The sequence below is a fragment of the Ictalurus furcatus genome, chromosome 20 (assembly GCF_023375685.1).
Source record: "Ictalurus furcatus strain D&B chromosome 20, Billie_1.0, whole genome shotgun sequence".
Lineage (NCBI taxonomy): Eukaryota > Metazoa > Chordata > Actinopteri > Siluriformes > Ictaluridae > Ictalurus > Ictalurus furcatus.
The window spans coordinates 6284445-6310003 of NC_071274.1; the positions used below are offsets into that span (position 1 = coordinate 6284445).

General features: G+C 36.1%; 1 protein-coding gene across 1 annotated transcript; it reads right to left on the bottom strand.

The window, feature by feature from the left end:
* Positions 1 to 404: 404 nt before the first annotated feature.
* On the bottom strand, positions 405 to 17200 carry LOC128623834 (cytochrome P450 2C15-like). Its single transcript, XM_053650950.1, has 9 exons — positions 16783 to 17200; positions 16413 to 16575; positions 14018 to 14167; positions 10164 to 10324; positions 9521 to 9697; positions 8894 to 9035; positions 7419 to 7606; positions 5196 to 5337; positions 405 to 3530 (listed from the first exon to the last, which is right to left on the bottom strand). Exons 1-9 carry the CDS (start codon positions 16948 to 16950, stop codon positions 3349 to 3351), a joined length of 1473 nt encoding a protein of 490 aa, XP_053506925.1. The 5' UTR covers positions 16951 to 17200; the 3' UTR covers positions 405 to 3348.
* Between the last annotated feature and the right edge of the window lie 8359 nt (positions 17201 to 25559).

Sequence of the window (25559 nt, forward strand, 5' to 3'; positions counted from 1 at the left end):
CAGTTCTGATGTAAGATTAACCAGAATGATAGGAAGAGAAGAGTATGGAGAAGGAAAGGAAGGGATCGTGATCCAAAGTATACCACATTATCAAATGCGGCAAAACTGATAGTACGGTGCTTCACAGTACAGATCAATAATGCCCAAAAATATACCACGAAAGCAACCCAAGAGCTTCTTAAGGCAAAGAAACGGAATGTTCTTAAATGACCAAGTCAGTCAGCTGACCTCAACCCAATTGAGCATGCTTTTCATTTACCGAAGACAAACTGAAGGCAGAAAGGTCCATAAACAAGCAGCAACTGAAGGTGTCTGCAGTAAATAATAGTGAATAGCTGCAGAGTTGTTGGGTTGCTTTTGCAAAAAAGGATCAACACAACAGTGGCATCAAATTCCAGCAAAAATAAAATAATTAGAAGACTGTGGTTGTTATACTACCTTCTTATTAGAGCAGTAACTAATTTGGGATCTCAATGGGTGTCAAGGGTATGAATATGGCTGAACATTTGTTATTGGGCTGGTCGGTGAGTTCAACATTCCTAATGGAGCTCATTTAAGCCTGCTCTTAATAACATGCGAAAGTATATCTGGTTTCAGAACAGGTTTTCAGACATTCAAGGCATTACTGTAGGTTTTTTCAGGCATCCTAGTGGTGTAAACGCTGGTGTCTACAGTACAGTCCAACTATTACGCAAAAAAATCTTTTGTATAAAGAAAATAGTGACGCTTTCTACAAAAGCTGCATGTCATCTTTCAATGAAAGAAGTTCTGTTCTTCTATTGAAGTTCTTTCTATCTGTGGAACACTCAAAAATTTAACAGACATATCACCTCGGGGCTTGTAGCTTGCAGGAACGCCCTACGTAAATCACCAACCGAATTATCATTAAAAACTCATGTTCCAACAAGGTAACAATAAAATACAGCTGATCGGTAGAACCAGCAGTTATATCATAGTTTATTTAGTTAGTCTGTTTAAATTAAAAGATTATTTGAACTATGATCTATTCTGGTACACATCTATCCTTTCTTTAACGTAAGTAGTCATTGGTGTGTAGTGCTTACATTTTGGGACAGTAAGACTTAAAATGAATTAGTAAAAAACAAACAAACAAGCAAAAAAACAGGAAATAATACTATTTTACCCTCTGAACAAAGGAGTTTGGTTTGGTGCTTAATTCACTCATTCAGTTGTTATTGTTTGTAATTTGAAAAAGAAGAGAAAAGTGAAGAGAAAACAGTCACAAAGGAGACCCATGAGCATAAGACCCATTTGAATGATGTTTATTAGGAGAGAGAGAGAGAGAGAGAGAGAGAGAGAGATCAAATCCAATAACTGTGGTAAGAAACACAGTCTAGGTCATACACAATATTGGCATGTTCAGAAGAATCCAGGTCACACACACAAAAAAAAAAACAGCTCCAATGGGTAATTTACATCTATAAGTAACATCTAAAAATAATATGTGCTAAAACAAGCATACAATCAGTATGAATATACTGTATATGTAGAGATGGTAAAAGTTCAATATAGTGCACAAAGCTTCCAGTGAAATATTTCAGACAAAAGTCCTTCGTCAGCTGTGTAAACAGAGGCTGTAGTGAAATCGATTCTGACTGGCTGACAGATGTTCTGAGGTGTGCAATTATTTTTAAATGCACAACTAAAGTAGTTCCACTCAGGTCTTGACCACATATCCATATTCCATATCACTTCGCCAAGTTAACTGAACTGACAGATTTTTGAGTTTCCAGAAATAAGTAAGTTATAATTGACCACGGGCCCTGAATTATTAGAAAAATAATGCACATCGAGGTGGTAATGCAGCCATGAGGTGAAATGGAGGCTTGAGCCACTGATATGCAGTTATTGGAATGATGAACAAGCATCAATATTTATTTCTTTATTTGTTGCATTTTCTGCAGTGATAAAAACGAGAAACCCTGTGAACTAGTCAGCCTATTTATATTTATTTATTTATTTGTTCTATTTTTATATTATCAGTATGAAATCTGAACTCATTCACTCACTCATGTAGTGGAAATCAATCTTTCCAGCCTAAGTCAAAAAACTTCAGAGACAGAGGGTTTGTAGATCAAAAAGTAAATGAAATTTATTGAAACAATAAAGTGAGACAGTCTGAAGAGGGTCCAAATTATACATACACAAACATGTCTACCTCTCTGAAGCAGTAAAATTATCCCTAGGCGGGGCATTCACCTTTTTGTTCTACAAACCAATCTCCATTGCCTTAACTAATTATTCATGTCCATAAGATACTTTATATTTGTGGCGCATGCGTAGTCAGTTGTATTTTCTTTAAAAGTTTTACCAGACCAGGTTTTTTTTTTCTTTGTCACATAATTCACCCTATTGTCTCATCTTGGTACCTTTCCTCCTGGAATTCTTATCTTTTCTTTTGACACTGATTTGCAAGCTTAGAGGGCTTTGTTTGGAAACCCAGTTTTGGTATGTGCCTAATTGCTTTTTCATTGCCACAAAGTGAAGCTGCTTTAGACTATCACAAGGTTCTTAATTTACTGCCATAGAGTGAAGTTGCTTTAGACAAACACAAAGCACTTAATGTTCACACTTTGAATACCACTTGTTAGAAAGTGTTTTATAGTTTTAAATTAGGCCTGCTGTGTATAGAGGTACGGACTGACAAAGAATTCTTCTAGCTCAATACACACTTAGATTATAACTTGATCAACAAATGTACTATGAGTTTAGATAATGCTTCCCACAAGTAATTCTTAACTGTTGGGTATACATACCAGATTATACCTGATTAACATATCCAAACATTAGTAAACTTTGTAGTTACACACATTGATTACACTTTATATCCTTCACTCACTCACTCTCTCTCTCTCTCTCTCTCTCTCTCTCTCTCTCTCTCTCTCTCTCTAATGCATATCAATGGCTCAAGCCTCCTTCACTAGCTCTAAAATTACGTTTTGGAATTAGCAACGGAGGCTTAAGATGGTATGAGTCATAAATTAGTTCCAAACACAAGAGCGTTTTAAGGACAAAAATCTGACAAATGTCTTAAAGTTAAACAGCTGAACAATGTCTTGAGGTGTGGTGACTGTGCTATAAGCGGAATAATTGACTCAGGTCCGTTGAATTATTAGAAAATAGGTGTAATGCATTACCACGGAACTTCATCAATTATTCCTTACTCAAAACATAACATTCATTCCTATATATGCTTGTATGGTTTATAAACAAATATTATCTTGGGTTCTTTAAATCCATGAAAATCTATGCGAGATGAGTTTAGGCTACAATCTTTGCACTAGTAATTGCATTAAGACTGAACTGTCTGCCTGCAGTAATCTTAGTTCAGCGGGGGGTAGCGATGAGTTGGTATTTGTGAGGCAGGTTGGCAAAGCCACTGATTTCAGGAGTGCAGTCAACGCTCTCAGGTCCTCCAGGTGTGGTAAAGGTGAAATGTTGCAGCAGAGACACCAGGAAAATAAATAGCTCCATACGCGCCAGAGACTCGCCCACACAGGACCTCTTACCTGCATGAAGGAAGGGCAAGTCAAGTCAGCACTGCATAACACTATGTTATGTAGTTCATCCTGATTCTGTTGTATACATTCTATACTTGTGGAGCTACAAACTACATCGTTGTCATTGTATAGCTTTGACCTGGTCTTACTCTTGTAGTACTGACACTGTATGTATCTGTGTGCAGAGCACAGAGCTTCTCTATTCTCTTGTACAGTCCTTTTTCCACAATGGAGACACTGATAGCTCTTCAGTTAAAGCTCTTTGTCAGTGAAATGGTTGCAAGTTGATAAGAGTCAGAAACCTATAACGTGTATGTTTGAGATGAGATTTTTCCTCACGTGAAGATCTTGATTGAACAAGTAAGGTCCATTTTTACATGTATACAGTATAGTAGGAAATAAAGTAAATAGTCACTTTTATTCAGGGACAATTTACTTTATGTCCCACTATATACACGTGTAAAAATTGACCTTATCAAGAGCTGACAAGATCACACTGACAGAGATTACCCTGGCTTTGGAAAACACTCACTACCATATTGATTGACTTGTGGTTAATAATCAGCCTGAATATCAATGAAAGCATCAGTGCAAAGCAGTGCAAAGGCTATGTTGGTGAATGTGCATTTCTCTCTCTCTCTCTCTCTCTCTCTCTCTCTCTCTCTCTCTGTGTGTGTGTGTGTGTGTGTGTGTGTGTGTAATCAGAGATTGTGAAAAACAGCTATGTAATAATAATAATAATTATATATATATATATATATATATATATATATATATATATATATATATATATATATATATATATATATATAATATAAGAGAGTTATGAATGACAAAAATAGACAACATAATAAATTAATCTTAATTTGAATGCCTTAAAGTACATCTGTGTTGAGGAGTTTCTAATTCTGCATAGTTTAAAGCAATACGTTATAACCTAGAGCCCTATCGGTTTGCACATAAACATATCACAATCATAGCACAGAAGACACACTAGCAGCAGTAGTCGTAGTATATATATTTATGCCAGAGCACTTCATATGCATATAATCTGACATTTTACTGTCAAAAAAGGACAATAGAAATTAATTTCTATCTTTCACCGTATGATTTTATTTTTAGAGTGCAGTAGGTGACAGTATATACAATGCCATGTTTGCTAGCTGAAGCACCACAAGAATGCATCAGTTTAAAGGTATTTACAGTACATAGTATATGAATTATTGCAAAGTTCATGAACCATTTTTTTGTTTTGTTTTTACATTTTCTGCCAATTCTACACAGGGTCACAATGGAGGCTGGAGCCTATCCCAGGGAACTCAGGGTGGGGGACACCATGGACAAGGTTCCAACTCATCGCACACACATTCACACACTTAAGACAATTTGGAATTGTCAATCAGCCTACAGTGCACATCTTTGGAGGCAGTATCTACAGAGAACCCCCCGAATCATGTGCATCTCCATGCACACAAGTCAGAGGCAGGTTTTGAACCCCCAACCATGGAGGCATGATGTGCTAACCACTAAGCCACCATGTCCCTTATATATAGTATAGACAGAAAACTACTGCAAGTGATGAGATACAACTTGAGAAAGTTGTTTTGGATTGCATAAATTAATGACTGTGTGTCCTTGTTAAACTGTGTACTGGTGAATAATGACAGTTCTCACCTGCAGAAAAAGGCAGGAACGCAGGGTTCTTTTTAAAGTTGCCATTTGTGTCCAAGAAATGTCTTGGGTCAAATGACCAGGGCTTCTCCCAGTGTTCCTCATCCCTCAGAACAGAGTGAAGCAAGGGCAAGATTACTGTGTCCTGCAAGAGATTTACTGAAATGTTTAACAAAACTAGTGACTGTAGTTGTGTTTAGTACATCAAATCTAGTCTCAGCCTGGGCTTGTATGATACTGATTTTTTTTACCCCTGCTCGTGATTTTCCATAAATATTCAACAAAACAAACAATTTAATCATCTAAAATATATATAAAATTACAAGAAATTAAGAGTTTTGTGTCTCCTGATGTTATCAGTTGTGCAGTCAGGAACTGCAATCACAAAAACTCAGGTGGATGGTGGATTATTAAGTGATTCCACAGTAATGTGCATTTAACTGAAAAAAAGAAAAGAAAAAAGGACATTTTGATTAGACATTTTTATAAATCAATTTTCATTGTTGATCTTCTGCTACTCAAAATGTTTGTCCCCAGAGTATTTAATCACTTGCCAATTATAATTACCATTAACATTATTTGTAAAGTGTTACATCTGATACCTCGTTGTAGGCCTGTGCAAATCATTCTAGATTGATTAGCTTCCAGATTGTTTAGCTTATTCCAGATTGATTAGCCAAAAACCACTTCTGAATGCAAGTGATCGCCGATCCCTCAGATGTCATTGTCTTAAAAACCATCATGAGTCTGTAATGGATATCCTGACATGGGCTCGGGAGTACTTTGATAAACCTTTATCATTCAACACCATTCGCCACTGCATCCACAGATGCAAGTTTAAGCTTTACTTTGTAAAGCAGACGAGTCAGCATTTCAAATAGTTTTTGAACAAAACAGCCGTCGTGTTCTCTGGGCCAAAGAGGAAAAGGACCATCCAAGCTGTTATCAGAGTCAGGTCCAAAAGCCAGCATCTGTCATGGTATGGGGGTGTGTCAGTGCCCATGGCATGGGTAACCTGCACATCTGTGAAGGCATCATTAATGCAGAAAGATATGTACACATTTTGGAGCAACATATTCTGCAATCCAGAGCAGGACAACGCCAAACCACATTCTGTCCGGATTACAAGTGCATGGTTGTGTAAGCAGAGAGTGCGGGTGCTAGCATGGCCTGCCTGCAGTCCTGACCTGTCTCCCATTGAGAATGTGTGGTGCATTATGAAGCACAAAATAAGGCAATGAAGACCCCATACAGTTATGCAGCTGAAGAAATACATAATGGATGAATGGGGGAAAATTCTGCATGCTAAACTTAAGTAACTGGTGTCTTCAGTGTCCAAACACTGAATAAGTGTTATTAAAAGAAAAGGTGATGTTACACAGTGGTAAACAGTCGACTGTCCCAACTTTTTTGGAGTTTGTTGCAGTCATCAGATTTGAAATGAGTGTATATTTTTTAAAAAAATAAATTAATTCACAAAGTAAAACATTAAATAATGTGTTAATAATGTGTTTTCAATATGATACAGGGTGAATTGAATTTTCAAATGACTCACTTTTTTTTGCATTTTCCATACTGTCCCAACTTTTTTGGAATTGGGGATGTAAATTGTGTATAACATAATATAATATAATATAATATAATATAATATAATATAATATAATATAATAAAGGTCATAATAAGGATATGGTGGCAGTGTAAAATAATGCAGACACAGTAAAATCTCTATATAGCACAAGCTTGTCTCAGCCTCATTTGCACACTTTTTCTATCCATAAACGTGAGGATCTTGAAGGAAGCAATTTGATTCTTCTGTGTATACACACTTCCATGCACAGGTTTCTAGAGGAATTACAAACTTTTGAACGCTGTGGTAACAATTAGTGTTTCCTGGCATGACATATAGACAATAGACTGCTGGGGAAAAAAGTTTACAGAGTAAGTAGTGTTTAAAATGATAGCCTTGCATTTTTGCTGAAGGCCTACAAGAAAATGTCTGTGATTGGTCATCTGCCATGCCAGTCAGATTGCCTCTTAAAGTTCTTGGGCACATTTATTGACAAATCTGTAACAAAATTCCATCAAGCCTAGTGTAGAAATAATTTGTGGACTGGATCACATAGATTTTGGTCTGTTTTTGGTCCAGTAGTGTAGAAGTTTTAAATGTTTTTAAAAGTTTTTAAACAAACTGCTTTTGTGTGTTTAAGTAATTTGTTCATCATTACCTTTGGAATTGTGTAGCCTCTGAATGTAATCTGATGTGTGGTGTAATGAGGAACATTGAGCGGCACGAGATCAATATAACGCTGCACTTCATGGATTACTGCATCAGTAAATGGGAGGGACTTCCTGTCTTCCAATGAAGGGCTTCTCTCTCGTCCAATCACAGTGTCGATCTCTTTCTGCATGCAAGCTGAGAAAATGGAACGAGCAATCAGTATTGTGTACAATATATAACGATGTACTCTGCAACTCATACTAATTTGTATAAGAACAAACAGCACTAGGGAATTATGAGTATTGCTGCTGTTTTATACATTTTCCTGTTGTTACTGATTATGTTTCATGTGCTGTACACAAAATTAGCATGAACATAGGATTGTTAGCATTAGACATTTTATAGTTTCCCAAATATTTGTAAAATTTAATAACCTTTCCATTTTAAAAATGAATAATATTGGATTGCATTTCAAATAAAATATTCTGGATAACAGGGAAACTGTGTAAATCCCTCGGATGGCTATCATATTTAAACCACAAACCAAAAGTTCTCATTTATGAAGTTAAACTGAATACTGAATGTTTGCAAATGCAAGACCCCTAATTTATGCAATCATCACCCACATTATTAGGAACACCTGTACAATCATGCAATTGTCCAATCAGCCAATCGTGTGGCAGCAGCACAATGCTTAAAATCATGCAGATACAGGTAGAGCTTCAGTTAATGTTCACATCAAACTTCAGAGTGGGGGAAAATGTGATCTGAGTGATTTGTTGGTGCTAGGTAGACCAGTTTGAGCATTTCAGGAACTGCATTTCTATGACATTTTCACACACAGCAGTCTCTTGAGTTTATAAAGTATGGTGCAGAAAAAAAATCCAGTTGGCAGAAATGGCTTGTTAATGAGTGAGGTCAGAGGAGAATGGTCAGACTTGTTCGAGCTGACAGGAAGGCTACAGTAATTCAAATAACTATTCTTTACAACTGTGGTGAGCAGAAAAGCATCTCAAAATGCACAGTATGTTGAACCTTGAGGAGGACGCACAACTACAGCCAAAGACCACATCAGGATCCACTCCTTTCAGACAAGAGCAGGAACCTGGATGGGTTTTTATTTTATTTTTTTTAATTTTTCCACTATTCTGTGAAATCTCTAGACTGCTGTAGATGAAAATCTGAGGAAATCAGCAATTTCTAAAATACTCGAACCAGAATGTCCGGCACTAACAACCATGCCGCAGTCAAAGTCAGTAAGATCTCATTTATATGCTGCAACATGATTGGCTGATTGGATAATTGCATGAATAAGAATGTGTACGGGTGTTTCTAATGAAGTGGATGGTGAGTGTACATATTAAACACAAAAAAAAATTATTATGTATTGGTTTGTTTGTTTTAAATGAAAAGTTTTTATTGGAAAAGCAGAATGATTTAATATTGTTATTTCAGTACAAATATGTTTCTGGTTGGTCTTACTCTGTATTTCAGGGTGCTTGATCAGTAACATGAGGGCACATCTGATAGTAGTGCTTGTGGTCTCAGTCCCAGCCAGGAATAAGTTTAAGACAGTGGCTATCAAATTTTCATAGTGAAACTCTGTATTGGGATTGTCCTTTTCCTGTTGGAAAAAAAATTTGCCTATGGTAAACTTATATAAAATGGTTACTGCTATGTAATCACTTCATAAAAATCTGACCTACAATACATTGACTATCAGCAAACCTATTCAACTAGGGCCCTATTCAGAGTTGGCGTCTTAAGACCAGAAGTTATGATAGTGATACTCATATTCTGTTAAACACCACTTTTGTGCGCTCCCCATTCAGATTATGCAATTTACCTGCATGCTCTATAGTTCACACCTCCAAAATTACCAGATATTTCTTTAGTAGAATCTTGTACAACATGAACAGTACTTACGTCTATAGTTACATCTGGAGTTCAAACACCTCACTGCACACCAATAACTCAACTCTGAATGCGACCCGTAATCAGACCGATTTTGGAGGTGAAATTTTTGATCATCCCATCACTATACTTATCTACTTTTAATGGATGATACCGGAAATAAAATAAAGAAAAGTAATGAAAAGGTTTGCTTACCTGTTTGAGTCGGATCAGGAAGCAGTCGATGAAGTCTCGTGGGTTATCGGGGTCCAAACTGTCCTTGTGCTCTTGTACTTTGCCCCTAGAAAAGTCCATGACTTCATCCACATCATTCATAACTTTGCGATGCTTACCAGGAAGTAGCTCAACCAGCCATGGAAAGATATTATACAGCTGTAAAATAAGAGGTACAGTTGTAGTTAAAAAGAGTTCTGTTTCAAAACTCAGCAAAGGACGTTCCAGTCATTTATTTAGATATTTTATTATTTTATTATTTTTTGTTAATACTATTACAATTTATCCCCCTCGTGTGTGTGTATGTGTGTGTATGAGTCGTGTGATATGACAAATATTACCATTTTGATGCATAACTGTAAAAGTCAATATATATGTAACTTATTTGATTTTTTATGCTGAGCAGAGAACAATTAGCTCTAAAGAAAAGTTTTATATTAGGAAAAAATCACTGTTAGTGCCATTCTACTTTAAGGAAAATTAATGCACCACTGAACTTGGATATGAGAGATCTGATGATTGAAGAATGATTGTTCAATGACAATGTGTTCCTTATTGTCCTGAGGTTTTGAAGGTTTGCATGAATGGTCTCACCAGCTTCTCTAAGAAATCCATCGTGCCATACCTGTCCCCATGTGCTGCTGCCAAACTGCAGTACTCCAGTGAAGACCTGGAGCAGACGCAGGAAGTGGCTATCTTCATAACTGAAGCGTTGACCAAACACCAGTGCACAGATGATGTTGGACACAGCTCTGCTCAGGTAGAACGTGGGGTCAACTGGAGCAGCTACAAGAAACACAACCTTAAAAAAGTTGGAAAGCTGTGTAAAATATAAATAAAAACATAATGCAATGATTTGCAAATCTCATAAACCCATATGTTATTCACAATAGAACATAGAACACATATCAAATGTTTAAACTGAGTAAATGTACTATTTTAAGAAAAAAATCAATTTGATTGCCCCAACATGTCTCAAAAAAAGTTGGGACGGGGCAATAAAAGGCTGGAAAAGTAAGTTTTACTAAAAATATACAGCTGGAGGAACATTTTGCAACTAATTAGGTTAATTAGCAACGGGTAAGTAACATGATTGGGTATAAAAAGAGTATCTTAGAGAGGCAGAGTCTCTCAGAAGTAAATATGGCATGGAATATGGATGGAAGCATATGTTGCTCTAAAACCTGTATATACCTTTCAGCATTGGGGTTGTAATATAAGCTGAAATCATAGCAGATATAAGGTTGGGCAGCTTATCCTCAGTATGTTTGCTTTACAGGAGAGCACACCGAGTTAACAAAATCATTAACACTATTTTATTAATTCAGGAATGTTCAAAATAGCGAAATGAATGCATTATAAAATAGCTTACATGCGCACATTATAATTCCATGACCTTGATCTAGTGTCTCATGGCTTTATTAAGTTGTGCACAAAATTAACCTTCGGAGCATGATATACATAAGATATAGAAAATTTCAGTCTGCATTTTCTTTTTTCCTGAATTTTTAAGTGCTTGTGTTAAAGCTGGACCTTTTTTTATTATTAAAATGGTACATTTACTCAGTTTAAAAATTTTATGTTTTCTAATATGTTCTGATGTGAATAACATGAGTTTATGAGATTTGCAAATCATTGCATTCTGTTTTTATTTACATTTTACACAGCATCCCTTTTTTTTTTTGGAACTGGTGTTGTAAGCAAATTTTAAACCTCTCTCGTCATACAGTTGAATAGATTTTTAGTGCATTCCAGTCAGATGACAGCTTTCCAGGTAGGCAGCGATTTTGGGCAGCATTTGTGTACTAGTTATCAAAGGACTGCTTCAATTAAAAATTGATTTTGGACTATAATTTTAGAATAGTATTGCATATAAGTAAGCAAATAATTCTGTTCACCAATAGATTTCAAAAGTTTAACAAATAATGGACCAAACTGTTGCTATGTCTATAACTGTGAGTAGTTATTTATTAGTTATTTAATAGAACCAGAGCACTGTTCTGGGCTCTGATTGGCCAGAAGGTGTTGCTTTATTATTATTATTATTTTTCTCTCTCTAAAAGCAGCTCTGATAATAGTGTTGGCTGCAAGGCAAATCACAGGTTGTGCTTGCTTTAATAAGATAAAATCATCTAACCTTATTTAAAAAATGCACTGTTATCTAACAAAGAACATCATGTAATTGTTGATGTTTATGTAAATGTTTATTTAATGTTTTCTGGAGAAATCTCCAGTATCTACACTTTGTAAAAATATTTTATCAAACATTATGAAGACCATAAACCATATACAGTAATTGGTATTTTTCATTGCAACCAAATACAAATAATAATAATATTAAACTTATATCTTTTTTTTTTTTTTAAAGGGAAGAAAACCTTTCTCCATGTACAAAAACAGTATCAACCTTTAATTGTTTATATACTTCCACTACCTATCAAGTCCATAAAATACTTACCATCAAGTCATAAAACATTTTCCAAATGGACCAAGATATATGAAGTTTGTTTTTCATTAAATAATCTTTTCCAAGGCAAGACATGAAGTCATCCCACTGAGGAACCCCAAGACATTCTTCTTTTTTTTTCCCCAGAGCTGGCAATTACAAGTTTAACCTCCAGCAAGCAAAGAGGTAACAACGATCCTTCATATTTGGTCATTTTAAAGTTCAAAGGATAAATGTACAATATACACAGCTTGGGGTCAAGAGGTATCACTTTACCAATAATCTGACTTATTAGCTCCAGTATTTTTTTACCCAGAAACAGTTGATTCTTGTATAATCCCACATACAGTGGAGTTAAATTCCCTTCTTTTGTTTACATTTATAACATGCATCAGGAATATTGGGGTTAAAGTGATATAACTGGACTGGGATGATGCATTGTCTGTTTAACAGTTTATACTGAAGTCTCAAATGGGTGCTCACTGTCTGTGTTTGAGCTTTTAAACAAGCTGTTTGCCACTCTTCCTCAGTTATACCAACCTACAGATTGGACCACCATAATTGAAGTCTACCATGAAATAATTCTTTAGATTTGGCCACAAACTGCTTATATAACTTTCAAGCACAGTGGTGCTTGAATTTTCTACATTTCTGCAAAAACATCATCAGATTTTCACAGAAGTCCTACAAGTAGACAAAGAGATCCCAATTAAACAAATGAGACAAAAATATTATACTTGGTCATTTATTTATTCAGGAAAATTGTCCCATATTACATATCTGTGAGTGGCAAAAGTATGTGAACCTCTTGGATTAGCAGTTAATTTGAAGGTGAAATTAGAGTCAGGTGTTTTCAATCAGTGGGATGACAGGCAGGTGTGAATGAGTGCCATGTTTTGTTTAAAGAACAGGGATTTATCACAGTTTGATTTTCACAACACATTTGTGGAGGTGTATCATGGCACGAACAAAGGAGATTTTTGAGGACCACAGAAAGCGAGTTGTTGATGCTAATCAGGATGGAAAAGGTTACAAAACCCATCTCTACAGAGTGTGTTCTCCACCAATCCACAGGATTGCCTACTTTTACGACTTGTGTGAAAATCTGATGATGTTTTAGGTCATATTTATGCAGAAATGTAGAAAATTCTAAAGGGTTCACAAACCTTCAATCAGCACTGTATCTAACCCCAACCTTTCAAACAATTAAGTGTGATATTTTCTAGTATCTGCAATTTGAATCAGTCTGACATAAGGCTCTTCTGTTACATTTTCAACTAGTGAAAACAGCATTTCAAGGTTTCTGTGTAGGATGACGAGATGTATTTTTTTTTTTTTTTTTTTTTTTTTTTACATTTTTTTAATTTTTATTAATGGGTATGATGTTTCATTCTTTTGTATATAAAAATTGTATTTGGAAATTTACTGTGGAGGAACAAAACATTTTGCTGTTCTTTGAAAATGAGAAACTTTGGGGTGGTAACATGACATCACCACACCACTGTTGATTATTTTCCTATAACAACATACCTTGTAATACTTTAACATAGCCACACTACTATTCCCTGAATAAAAGCTAGCTGACTAACTAAAGCTAGCTAGAGGTTAGCTGCATAAACTTGCTATGTACATAAGAAATGAAATTTGTGCTATTTTTCCTAGTTAATTTTAACCACATCTATGTAACAAGTATATATGTAAAGCAAAACTGTAAGTAACATTAGCTATAAAAAAGATTAGTCATTGGTTAAAATGCTGCCTAGTTCTCAATGAAACACTATTTGAATGCCAAGTAATAATAGTCTGGGTTTGTGCTTGGACTTCTACCCTTACCATTTATTTGAAGGACTTCATCACTTCTTCATACTTAATCAGCTGGGATGAATAACAGAACATCTTCAAGATTATAAAATTATTTCATCAGATTAAACTATAACTACTAGAAAATCACATTCACACATTTTTGATCAACTAAACCAGAGTCATTAACCAATATTTGGTTCAGTAAAAGTGACATGAATTAGGCCACTCACAATTTATTTCCTTGATGGTATCCAGCAAGTGTCTGCTCTCTTCCTGTATCCACCCTTCCATCCGTTTGCGTCCCATCCCAAAATCTCTCAGTGTAGTGAGCGTGAACCTCCTGAGCTGACGCCAGCGCACTCCATTACTGATCGTAATGCCTGAGAGATGAAGAGAGGGTTATGAATGTGACCCAATGAATCAGACATATATTCAGTATTACCTAGTTAAAGCTATAGCTATCCGTGTGCTTCTCTGGATGGATAAGCTACTGCACTACTAAACATGAAGATGAACACCCCAGGCCCAAACTCAGTAAAATACAGTGCAATATGGTGGAGTAAACGAAAACTCATATGTAATGAGGTGTCACCTCCATAGAAAGCATGAACTATATATAATTTGAGGCAAGTTGCTAACACTACCTGGCTATATTTATCTAAGTTAGTCTGTTTGCTAATGAAAGGTTAGATTATTATGGATTCCAGTATCTACAATAGGAATACAATACAGTAGCTAGACAGGAAGTCAGATTCTAGCTAATGGTAAACATATTTTTTCCCCCCACCATGATATTTTACTTCTAATTGATTAGTTAACAAACTACATAACATTATATGTGTATGATCTGCAAACTTACAGAGGTTGAATGCATACATGCTTTAAAACAAAGATCATCTTGCAAAAGTTTTAAATAAGTAATAAACATTACTTTTCACATAAAGACATGACATAACTTAATTTTATCGGTTAAAAAACATTTACTTTCTACAAGTAGGACCTTTTTTATTTTCACTTACAGTCCTGTGAAAAAGTTTGCCTGATTTCTTCTGTTTTTGTGCATATCTCATACTAAATATTTTTAGATCTTCAAACCAAATACAACATAAAACAACATAAAAAAAGGCAACCTGAGTATAGACACAATACAGTTTTTTTTAAATAAATTTTTTATTGAAGCTAAAAATGTTATCCAACACATATCACCAATGTGCAAATTGCCCCCTTGAACTTAAACTCTGGTTGTGCCCCCTTTAGCAGCAATAACTGCAACCAAACTTCCAATAACTGGAGATCAGTCTTTCACTTACGTCTAGGACTAGGATTTACTCCTATGCTTTAGATCGTTGTCTTGCTGCATAATCCAGTTGCACTTGAGTTTCCCCTCAATTATTGCAAGTTGCCCAGGCCCTGAAGCAGCAAAGCATCCCCACACCATCACACTTCCACCACCATGCTTGACTGTAGGTATGATGTCCTTTTTGTGGAATTCTGTGTTTATTTTATGCCATATGTAACAGGACCCGTCTTCCAAACAGTTCCACTTTCGACTCATCAGTCCACAGAACATTCTCCCAAAAAGTTTGAGGATCATCAAATTGTGTTTTGGCAAAATTCAGACGAGCCTTAATGTTCTCCTGGGTTAGCAGTGGTTTTCACCTCGACACTAATCCATGGATGTCATTTTTAGCTTTTAGTGACCTTTACTGATGCAAGAGAGGCCTGTAGTTCCTATGATGTTGTCCTTGGCTCTTTTGTGCCTTGCTGGATGAATAGTTGCTGTGCTCTTGGAGGAATTTTGGAAGGTTGGCCACTTCTGGGAAGGTCCAGTACTGTGCCGAGATTTTTTCATTCGGAGATAATGGCTCTCACTGTGGTTATTTGGAGTCCCAGAGCCTTTGAAATAGCTTTGTAACCCTTCCCAGACTGATGTATTTCAGTCACCTTCTTCCTTATAATTTCTGGAATTTCTTTCAACTTTGGCATAGTATGTTACTGGGTAAGACCTTTTAACCAACTTCATGCTGTTGAAAAAGTTCTATTTAAGTGTTGATTTGATTGAACAGGGTTTGCAGTAATCAGGCCTGCTTGTGTTTAGACCAACTGAAACCAATTTTGAGTGCAGTTTCATAGATCTGGGGAATTAGTATCTACAGAGGCAAATACATTTTCACACAGGCCCAGTTGGTATTGGATAACTTTTTTTTTGCTTCAGTATATAACATTATTTTGTGTTTATTCAGGTTCCTTTTTTTATCTTAGATTTTGTTTTAATTTCTGAAACAATTTAGTATGAGATATACACAAGAACAGAACAAATACTTTTTCACAGCACTGTACTGGAAGAAAATGTTTTGCTACATATTTCTGATTGTGACACTTTATTGATTCTTTCATGGAACTATAACTTATCAGCACTTTTTCCACCACTGTTATCAAATATTATAACTTGTGAATAAATAGCTAGTGACATACATTATGTTCTGTTTAAATGGTAAAAGCACAATTTGACAAGCTCTAGGCATGTAATCGGTCTCAAGTTTTGTGTTTGTGGAGTGACAGAATGACAGATGGTGGACTGAGGGCAAACATGTCTTATAGTTAACATTTTGTTTACTTTCTTACCATAGCCTTTCATAATTTTCTGACCGAATGGAACAGGGGCTCTGCCAATAAAATCATCCGCATTGTCAACAAGGGCTTCTTTCACTGTGTCATAGCCCACCAGGACAAGGACTCTCTTGGTTCCCAAATACACCGTCATCACAGGACCATAAGTCTTACTCCACTGTTAAAGGATATAGACTTTACAAGTTTATCCTGAATAGGTTAAAACAATGATATTCAAAAACAGAATACCAAATACTCTGCTTCACAAACTGTAAAGGGGACAGCAGTGGCTCAAAGTTTAAGGCTGTGGGTTACTGATCAGACAGTAGGGGGTTCAAGCCATAGCACCACCAAGCTGCCACCATTGGGCCACCATCCTGCTTACCTTTAAAAAGGTTTTAAAGGGTGCACGGTTGTCCAAGGTAAGAATGTTTCCAAGTAGAGGCAAAGCTGTAGGTCCTGGAGGAAGATTATGTGGCTGATTCCTCCATCTGAGCAATATTAACAGAGCTATCACAAAACCCAGCAAAAGTAAAGTGCTGGAGATATCCATAGCTCTTCTTCAGAAACAATATTTGCACTTTTTTGAGTGAATCTGTTGCTTACTTCTGCTGAAAGCGTTCTCTTGCAGGGACCTGCAGAGTTTATATGTTTATCAGTAGATGGGAGGGGCTGAAACATGTGTAAACCATGTGACTACTGTATCTAGAGTACACATGAACTCCTCAATGGGTGTAGCTCACTGATTAAAAAAGTGAGATTTAGAGAGTTGGCGTAACATTTGGTGAAACATTTATGTACATAATCAGTTATAAGATATTAATCTAACTGTAAGTAACATATTGAGCTAACTTGCCTATCACTAATATTGGCAACCTTGGTAAATATGAGTACAGAAGTCTGTGAAAAATTGTTGTTATTGTTTAATCTTTTGATCTTTTATTAAAATACTCTGCTCTCATGGATATCAACAATTGCAAACACAACACAGGTTTATCAAAAAAACAAAAACAAATCTGAAATAAGTATAAAATAAGTGGATTTTTGATGATGACTTAATTACTTAAAAACATAACCATCAATAGGCAATCAACATTCAGCAAGCATCTTGAAACTGGAACGGTAGAACAGGTTTAGAACAGGACTGTTTACTGTCTCATGCAATCTAACTCACATTGACCACAGGAGGGAGCTATTCATGATTGTGTACACAAAAACAAGACTATCTGTTTGAAATAAGGTGTACAGTTAAATTTCTTTCTTACCTTGATTGTTCTGCACTACAAAAAAAAACTGCCTTTTGAACATTTTAGCTTTGCACACTCAAACTTGTAACAATCTGCATGTATATCATATGCAAAACTTATTTTGTGAACTAGTCCTAGACTTTTTGCCTATGTTCACAAATCTGGTATTAACCTAGTCATCAAAAGTGTGTGACCCTCCGTAATTATCCAAAACATGTTGAGATTTTTAAACAATATGATCACTGCACATCAATATATTCCTAAAAGGCAAATCTGGTTTACTCAAACATCTTGGTTATATGATTGGTTATTTAGACTTGAACCAATCTTGAGTGTCATCTTTAGTACAAGGTTCTTTTGTGAAGGTTGGGGTGTGGTCATAGAAAGGGGGTGGAGTTAGGTTCAAATAAATGTTTCTCAGGAACTGAAAGTCCAATTGAGCTGACATTTGGTGTGCTGAATTGTTCTCCTAACATGTAACTGAATTTGTCTGGTTTCATCAGGCATTTTATACAATTAAAATTGAGTAATCATCAAAAAAAAAAAAAAACTGTACAATTGTATAGAGTGATTATCTGAGTTACTGTAGCTTTTTTTTCAGCTTGAACCAGTCTGGCTATTCTCCATTGACGTCTTTCGTCAATAAGGCATTTCTGTCTGTAGAACTGCCACCCACTAGATGTTTTTTTTTTTTATTGCACCATTCTGAGTAAACTCTAAAGACTGTTGTGTGTGAAAATCCCAGGAGATCATCAGTTATAGAAATACTCAAACCAGCCCATCTGGAACCAACTATCCTGGCCTGGTCAAAATCGCATCATATTTTATCCCCATTCTGATGTTTGATGTGAACATTACCTGAAGCTGCTGGCCTGTATCTGCATGATTTTATGCACTGCATTGCTGCCACGCGATTAGCTGATTAGATAATTGCATTCATGTGTAAGTGTACATGTATTCTTAATAAAGTGCTCTGTGAGTGTATGTGGTCTGCAGCAAAAGGTGCTTAACATATCTAGATGTAAATATCCTCTGTAATTTTGCCTCTGTACACCACCACAATAGACTTGAAATCAAGCAAACAATATCTGATTGAAGTGTAGACTTTCAGCTTTAATTCAAGGGGTTTAACAAAAATTTTATGGTGGGAAATACTACAAAAGGATGTAAACAAATATACCTACAGTAAATAAAAATATAATAACAAAAAACAAAAATGCAGACTGAAGAAGTAAACAGCATTTTTCTTTGCTGTCAAATATAATACTGTACGTCGCATAAAGCAAGCGACGATTTAAAAATGAAAAATAAAATGGACTAATATGATGAGTAATATGATGACACATGAATGAGAAGATGGCAAGCATTGAAAACATAAACATCTAATAGGAGTCTGGCATATTGCCAGTGTACTCCTTCATGAAAAGACCTAGTAGCAATTATCACATTAATCACTGCAAATAGTTTTTAATTTAACATTCTGGCTTCCACCCTTTTTTATTTAGCAGCTTATAAAATACCACTTGATCCAACATGTCCTATTACATTTATTATTGCATTAAAAAAAATTTATTCCCCATGCACACAATTAATTGTGCACACAACTTAATGAAGGCATGAGAAACTAAATCATTGTCATGAAATGTGTGTGCAAGATCTTTTCACACACTGAGCTATTTTTTGTTGTCAAATTAATAAAAAAATAATGTGAATGTTAGTTTTTGTTAGTTCACTGTGCTCTCTCATACAAAAACATGCCCATGATTTGGAGGATAAGCTGACTGAGCAAACACTTTAATAACGTATTAAGATAAACAATGTTTACAATTGAGATACTGTTTTCTCCATGTCCCACTGAGGAAAAAAATATATTTTTGTGGATTTTAAAGGGATTACACTTTTAATTAATTAATAGTGCCATATTTGTTTATTTACCAGTGACATCGTTTGTTTATATCCTCTATACATTTTCAATGGGATTCAATTCAGGAGATTGGCTAGGCCATGCAAGGTCTTCTTGAGTTATTTTGGCTGTATGTTTTGGGTTGTTGTCTTGTTCAAACATCCATTTTGTCCCCAAATTCAGTTTCTTGGCCAGTTTAAATTCATGTTTTCATTTTTTTCAAACTTTCTCCCACCTCCATACTTCACTGTATGTATGGTGTTCTGAACTCAAAAGAGTTCAAAGTTTTATTTAGTGAACACAGATAGGTGGAGCGATACACACAGTGAAACATCCCAGTGCAGTTATACTAAAATGTAAGCCTTCTTGGAACACCACTTGACCAATCAAATTAGTGGACCGGAACTAACTGTTGTATAATGCTTATTGTTCTCTGTGTAACTATTTTTCCTTCTGCTTTCAGGTTGTTCTTTGAGGTTGTCCTTTGTCCTTTGAGTGACTCCTTATCATTAGTCTGAGAGCGTGTTCTGAAATCTAATTTGTGGTTTTAAGATGTGGCTTCATGAACTTTACACCATCCATCCCTTTTCTGTACCACTTATCCTACATAGGGTCAAAGGGGAGCCTGGAGCCTATCCAAGGGAACTTGGGGCACAATGCAGGGGACACCCTGGATTGGGGGCCAGCCTATCGCAGGGCACAATCACACACACATTCACACACCACTGATAATTTGGAAATGCCAATCAGCCTACAATTCATGTCTTTCGTGTGTGTGAGGAAACCTGAGTACCCAGAGGAAACCCACACGTGTGGGTATAATAGGAGAAAATAGGGGAGAACATGCAAACTATGTCCAGCAGAACATAGGTGGGATTCCAAATGCCAACTCCAGAGGTGCGTGCAAACGTGTTAACCACCAAGCCACCATACATCCACACCTGCATATTATCAGACCAGTTGTACTGACAGAGATGTGTGAGGTCTTCACTATAGCGCTGTAACTTTTTCCAGTTGATTGTTGCTTAATGTCCCTGAGAACTCTAGGAAGCTCCTTCACCTTCACCATGATTTCTACTTGTTCCGTGAAATATTTATATATATATATATATATATATATATATATATATATATATATATATATATATATATATATATATATATATTATGGTAGTATAATATATAAAGATTAAACGCAATCGTTCAGTGATGCATTATAGGAAAATAACGTGGTGCCTGACATGAATACTTCATCTATGATTATGTTAAAAAGAAATAAATAAATAAAACATAAATAAATAAATAAGGTCGCCTTTGGCCAAATTCCTTTCAGCATGAATTTTAGTCACATCAGTTTTTAACTTTATTGCATCTATCACCTCTGTACTTGCTTACACACATACACACACACACACACACACACACACACAGACACACACACACACATACACACGCACAGGGATTTAGGAAAACAGGTCATAGATAAGGATAAGATAATGCGCACAAAAATAGAGTGGAAAAATCCAGGACATGATTTTGAATCAGTGCATAAGAGAATAAAAGTATATTGCAGAAATGAACAGGAAGACTCCATAGAATTTTCGGATTTTAAAACATTTTAATTGCATTGCAAATTATCAAACCAAGTATAAATTGCACAGTTATGGCATCGTATATTGCAAAATCATCACACTAAAACTTTATAGAGAACAGCAGATAATTATGTTTTCGGTCACAATTAACAATAGTTATTAGTATGTAGGTCAAGAGTCAAGGAATGGTTAACTGAGGTTATACTGTAAGCAAGGACCTTAGTGCAAAAACAAACGAACAAACAAAGACATAAATAGATTACACAATATTGTATTTACCTAAAAACAATCTTTGTCCCTCCTGATTTTTCCTAATATATTTACATTCATTTCAGCAGACAGAATAATGGTGACCAATTTAGTAGTGTGAAAGTTATCACACTCTTCCATGGCCTGTAATGCCGGGCACTGCACCTGCTGCTTAGGTAGCAGATAAACACACAGTCTTATTCTGTATACCCTCTATTGGCTGGAATTACTCAAGGATTAGTATCAGCTTTAATAGTATGGATTTTAGTAGTAAGGATTTTGACATATTTTCCATGGGAAACACTGATAAATCTCTGATCTACCAAAGAGGAAAGAAAAAACCCAGGTATAGGTATAACAGACACAAACCTTTCTTTATAATATTCATCATATTGTCTTGATTCATTGTCTAGCTTTATTTATGCTGCAGTACACCAAAAGCAACACCAAAAGGCCTGGAAGAACATGGAAGACAACTAAAATGGATGATCGTAGAATTCTTTCCTTGATGAAGAAAAACCCCTTCACAACATCTAGCCAAGTCAATAACACTCTAGAGGAGGTAGGCGTATCATTGTCGAAGTCTACAATCAAGAGACGCCTTCATGAATGTAAATACAGATGGTTTACCTCAAGATGCAAACCACTGGGAACACTCAAGAACAGAAAAGCCAGAGTACACTTGCTAAAAAAAAAAGGCTGACCAATTCTGATGTAAGATTAACCAGAAAAATAGGAAGAGAAGAGTATGGAGAAGGAAAGGAAGGGATCATGATCCAAAGCATACCACATTATCTGTCAAACATGTGGAGGAAGTGTTATGGCATGGGCATATATGACTGCCAGTGGAACTGGGTCACTGGTGTTTATTGATGATGTCACTGCTGATAGAAATAGCAGGATGAATTCTGAATGTATAGAGCTATACTTTCTGCTCGGAGTCAGTCAAATGCGGCAAAACTGATAGTACGGTGCTTCACAGTACAGATCAATAATGACCAAAAATATACCGCGAAAGCAACCCAAGAGCTTCTTAAGGCAATGAAACGGAATGTTCTTAAATGACCAAGTCAGTCAGCTGATCTCAACCCAATTGAGCATGCTTTTCATTTACCGAAGACAAAAATGAAGGCAGAAACACCCACAAACAAGCAGCAACTGAAGGTGTCTGCAGTAAAGCCCTGGAAAAGCATCTCAAGGAAGGAAACTCAGCATTTGGTAATGTCCATGGGTTCCAGACTTCAGGCAGTCATTGACTGCAAAGGATTTGCATCCAAATATAAAAAATAATAATCCTAATTTATGACTGTTCCTTTGTCCAATTACTTTTGAGCCTGTGAAAATGAAGGGACTAAATGATTAATGCAATATTTTTGTTAAACCCCTTAAATTAAAGCTGAAAATTTACACTTCAATCACATCTAGATTACTACGTTTCAAATTCATTGTGACGGTATACCGTGGGAAAATTACAAAAATTGTGTTGCTGTCCAAATACTTATGGACCTGATTGAATCTGAGATATATTTGTTCTAGCTCAGCTCCCAACATGCCTGCACTATGTGTTCATTTGGGGAGTGAACAAACTGTGGATGGCCTGGGGGTCACTTGGTAACTGTCTGGGAAACCTGGGTTGAATTATTTAGTTCCATGATGGGGCTGAGTTGCAAATGCTATAAGGCTGGTAAGCTGTAATGTAAAAGAATGCTTGCTGAATAGACGTTTTTCTCTTTGGGGTGTGTTCAGAGTTGCCGACTTAAGTCCAAAAGTTATTTACATGATTACTCATGTACTTGAGTCAATTTTCTGTGAGGCCCCTTCAGATTATGCAAATCACCTGCATGTAGTTCACATCTCTGTGGTTGCCAGATTTTCCTTAAGTAGTATCTGAGACACAGTTTTACATTAGTGTCTAGACCTCCAGCTTTAAAAAAATTCAGGAATAGAAAATGCAGACTGATATTTTATATATTTTATGTAATTAGTGCGAATGGTTTTTGTTAACTGAGTGTGTGCTTCTGCAAAGCAAACATACTGAGGATAAGCTGCCCAACCTTATATCTGCTATGATTTCAGCTTATATTAATATAATTCATAATTATATCCATATAAAAGATTCAATTCTTGAGATAATCAATGTCTCAGAATAAGACGCGATCTCCTCCACTGTCCTCCAAAACTGTCTATGTAGGATACTGTTAATTAATTTGTGTCATATTTAAGTACTTAAAATTGGCCTCAAATGTCAATCCATAGTTTTTTTTTTTTTGAATGCACTAGCATCCCAAAACATGAATTCATCAAAATGTCACACAGTGGTGCTGGGCTTAATACTGCTTCTCGTTTGAGCCGATGTCACACTAGAAAAATGCAGTGTCCAGTGTCAGAATTGGTGTAACTCAGAGGTCTGAATACTGATGGGTGCAGTTTTTATATTAAATTCTCATAAACTCTACTCTGAATCTGGCCTTAAGTGAACACGATGTTTCAGGTACAGCTAGTTTTAAATCCAGTGCCAAAGCTACATAATACAAACCATTTGCTGCTCTCTAGTGAAGAACCTAAAACCCTGCAGAACCATAAACACTAGAAAATACATAGGGGGTTTGTAGAGCTACGCCTTCAGAAAGTAAACCCTCCACAGTCAAAAGCATCGAAGTCTGAGTCGCCCTCAAATTCGAAGCTGTTAAAATGAGGCGAGTCGGCAGCCTCTGCACAGGTGTGGTGGTAGGATGCTCCTCCTCCAAGCTCTGAGAAGCCCATTGAGTGGGTCATCTCTGGTGCTTGAGCAGCGACATTTGAGGAGCCTGAACAGGAGCTTAGGTAACCCAGTGCTGTTGAGGCTGCAGCCCCACCCATCAGTAAACAGACTGCCCTCACAGCACGCGCATCACTGCTGTTACCATGGCGCAGACAGTCATTAGAGTGATGGGACAGGGACTTGGGGCTGCGGTCTTGGCGTTGGCGTATGCTGCCTAAAAGATACATAAGAAATGTTTTAATGATTTAAAATATAAAGCTGATGAAAGAAAAATATACATATATTCACAGTCAGTTTTATTATTGCCGCCCTTCTGAAGAATATGCAAAAAATATTGTAAATATTAATTTACAATAATAAATAAAAATAATTATAAATAATATTTTTTTTCTTACATATGTGGAACAATTATTGACATTCACCCCAAAATAATATTTCAAATGAACAAAACTAATTCTGTTTTTATATTTGTGTTTTTAATGGTTTTATTGTATTTTCTGATACATTAATCTACAACGTTCCATTGAAACCCACCTCTGCTTCTGAAGGAGCTCTCTCTGGATTGGGTACGTGGGGAATTGATGGGTTTGTCGCTGAAGCTTGGGGACTGGGGCTCTTTCTCAGTAGGGGTGTCTGGCAGAGAACCTCTGTCTGTGATACAGGGGGCTATGCTTTGCTGTCGCATTAGCACCAGTGAAGATGACACACTCTAAAACAGAACAGAATACACCTTTTCAATTACACCAAATACTGAACTTAAAGGAAGAGCTCTTTACTGTAAATTCGTAGCCCATACTTTGTAAGCCCCCCGTACAGATTAGTATCTATAGATACCCAGATAATACAGCTATACTGACCCACACCTACCTTTTTGTTCACTGTGTAGGTGTACAGATAGAGGCTAGGACTTTATAGCTGAGTATTTTTGATTTGTGGACTGTTTTCCACCCAGCAGTGACACTGAGGTGTTTAATGATCTCATTAACAAGCGGTACCTGATTCACTGAGTACTAGTGCCACTCACAGTCATGTCACTACCATGTTGCAAAGAATGGTAAGGTACCCAAATAATATTTGGCCATAGGGGGTCCTATGTTGATCCCTTTCCAATGATAGATGCGATAATTAACTTATGGACTACAAGTAACTATACCTACAATGTACACATGTATGGTAGGTTTATCTGTTAAATGGGCAGTATTTACAAGGTAAATTAATTAATTATAAGTACAGTTAAAAGTTGTACTATGAGAATATTCACTCACAGCTTTTATGTTGAATATATCTGCCTACTATTGTACTACAGCACTGTTTATTCTTGATTGTGATTGATCAGAAGGTTTTGACCTTTTTTTTATATAAAAGAGCTCTTACAATGTAAAGACATCAGGACAGAAGATTGCACTTTGT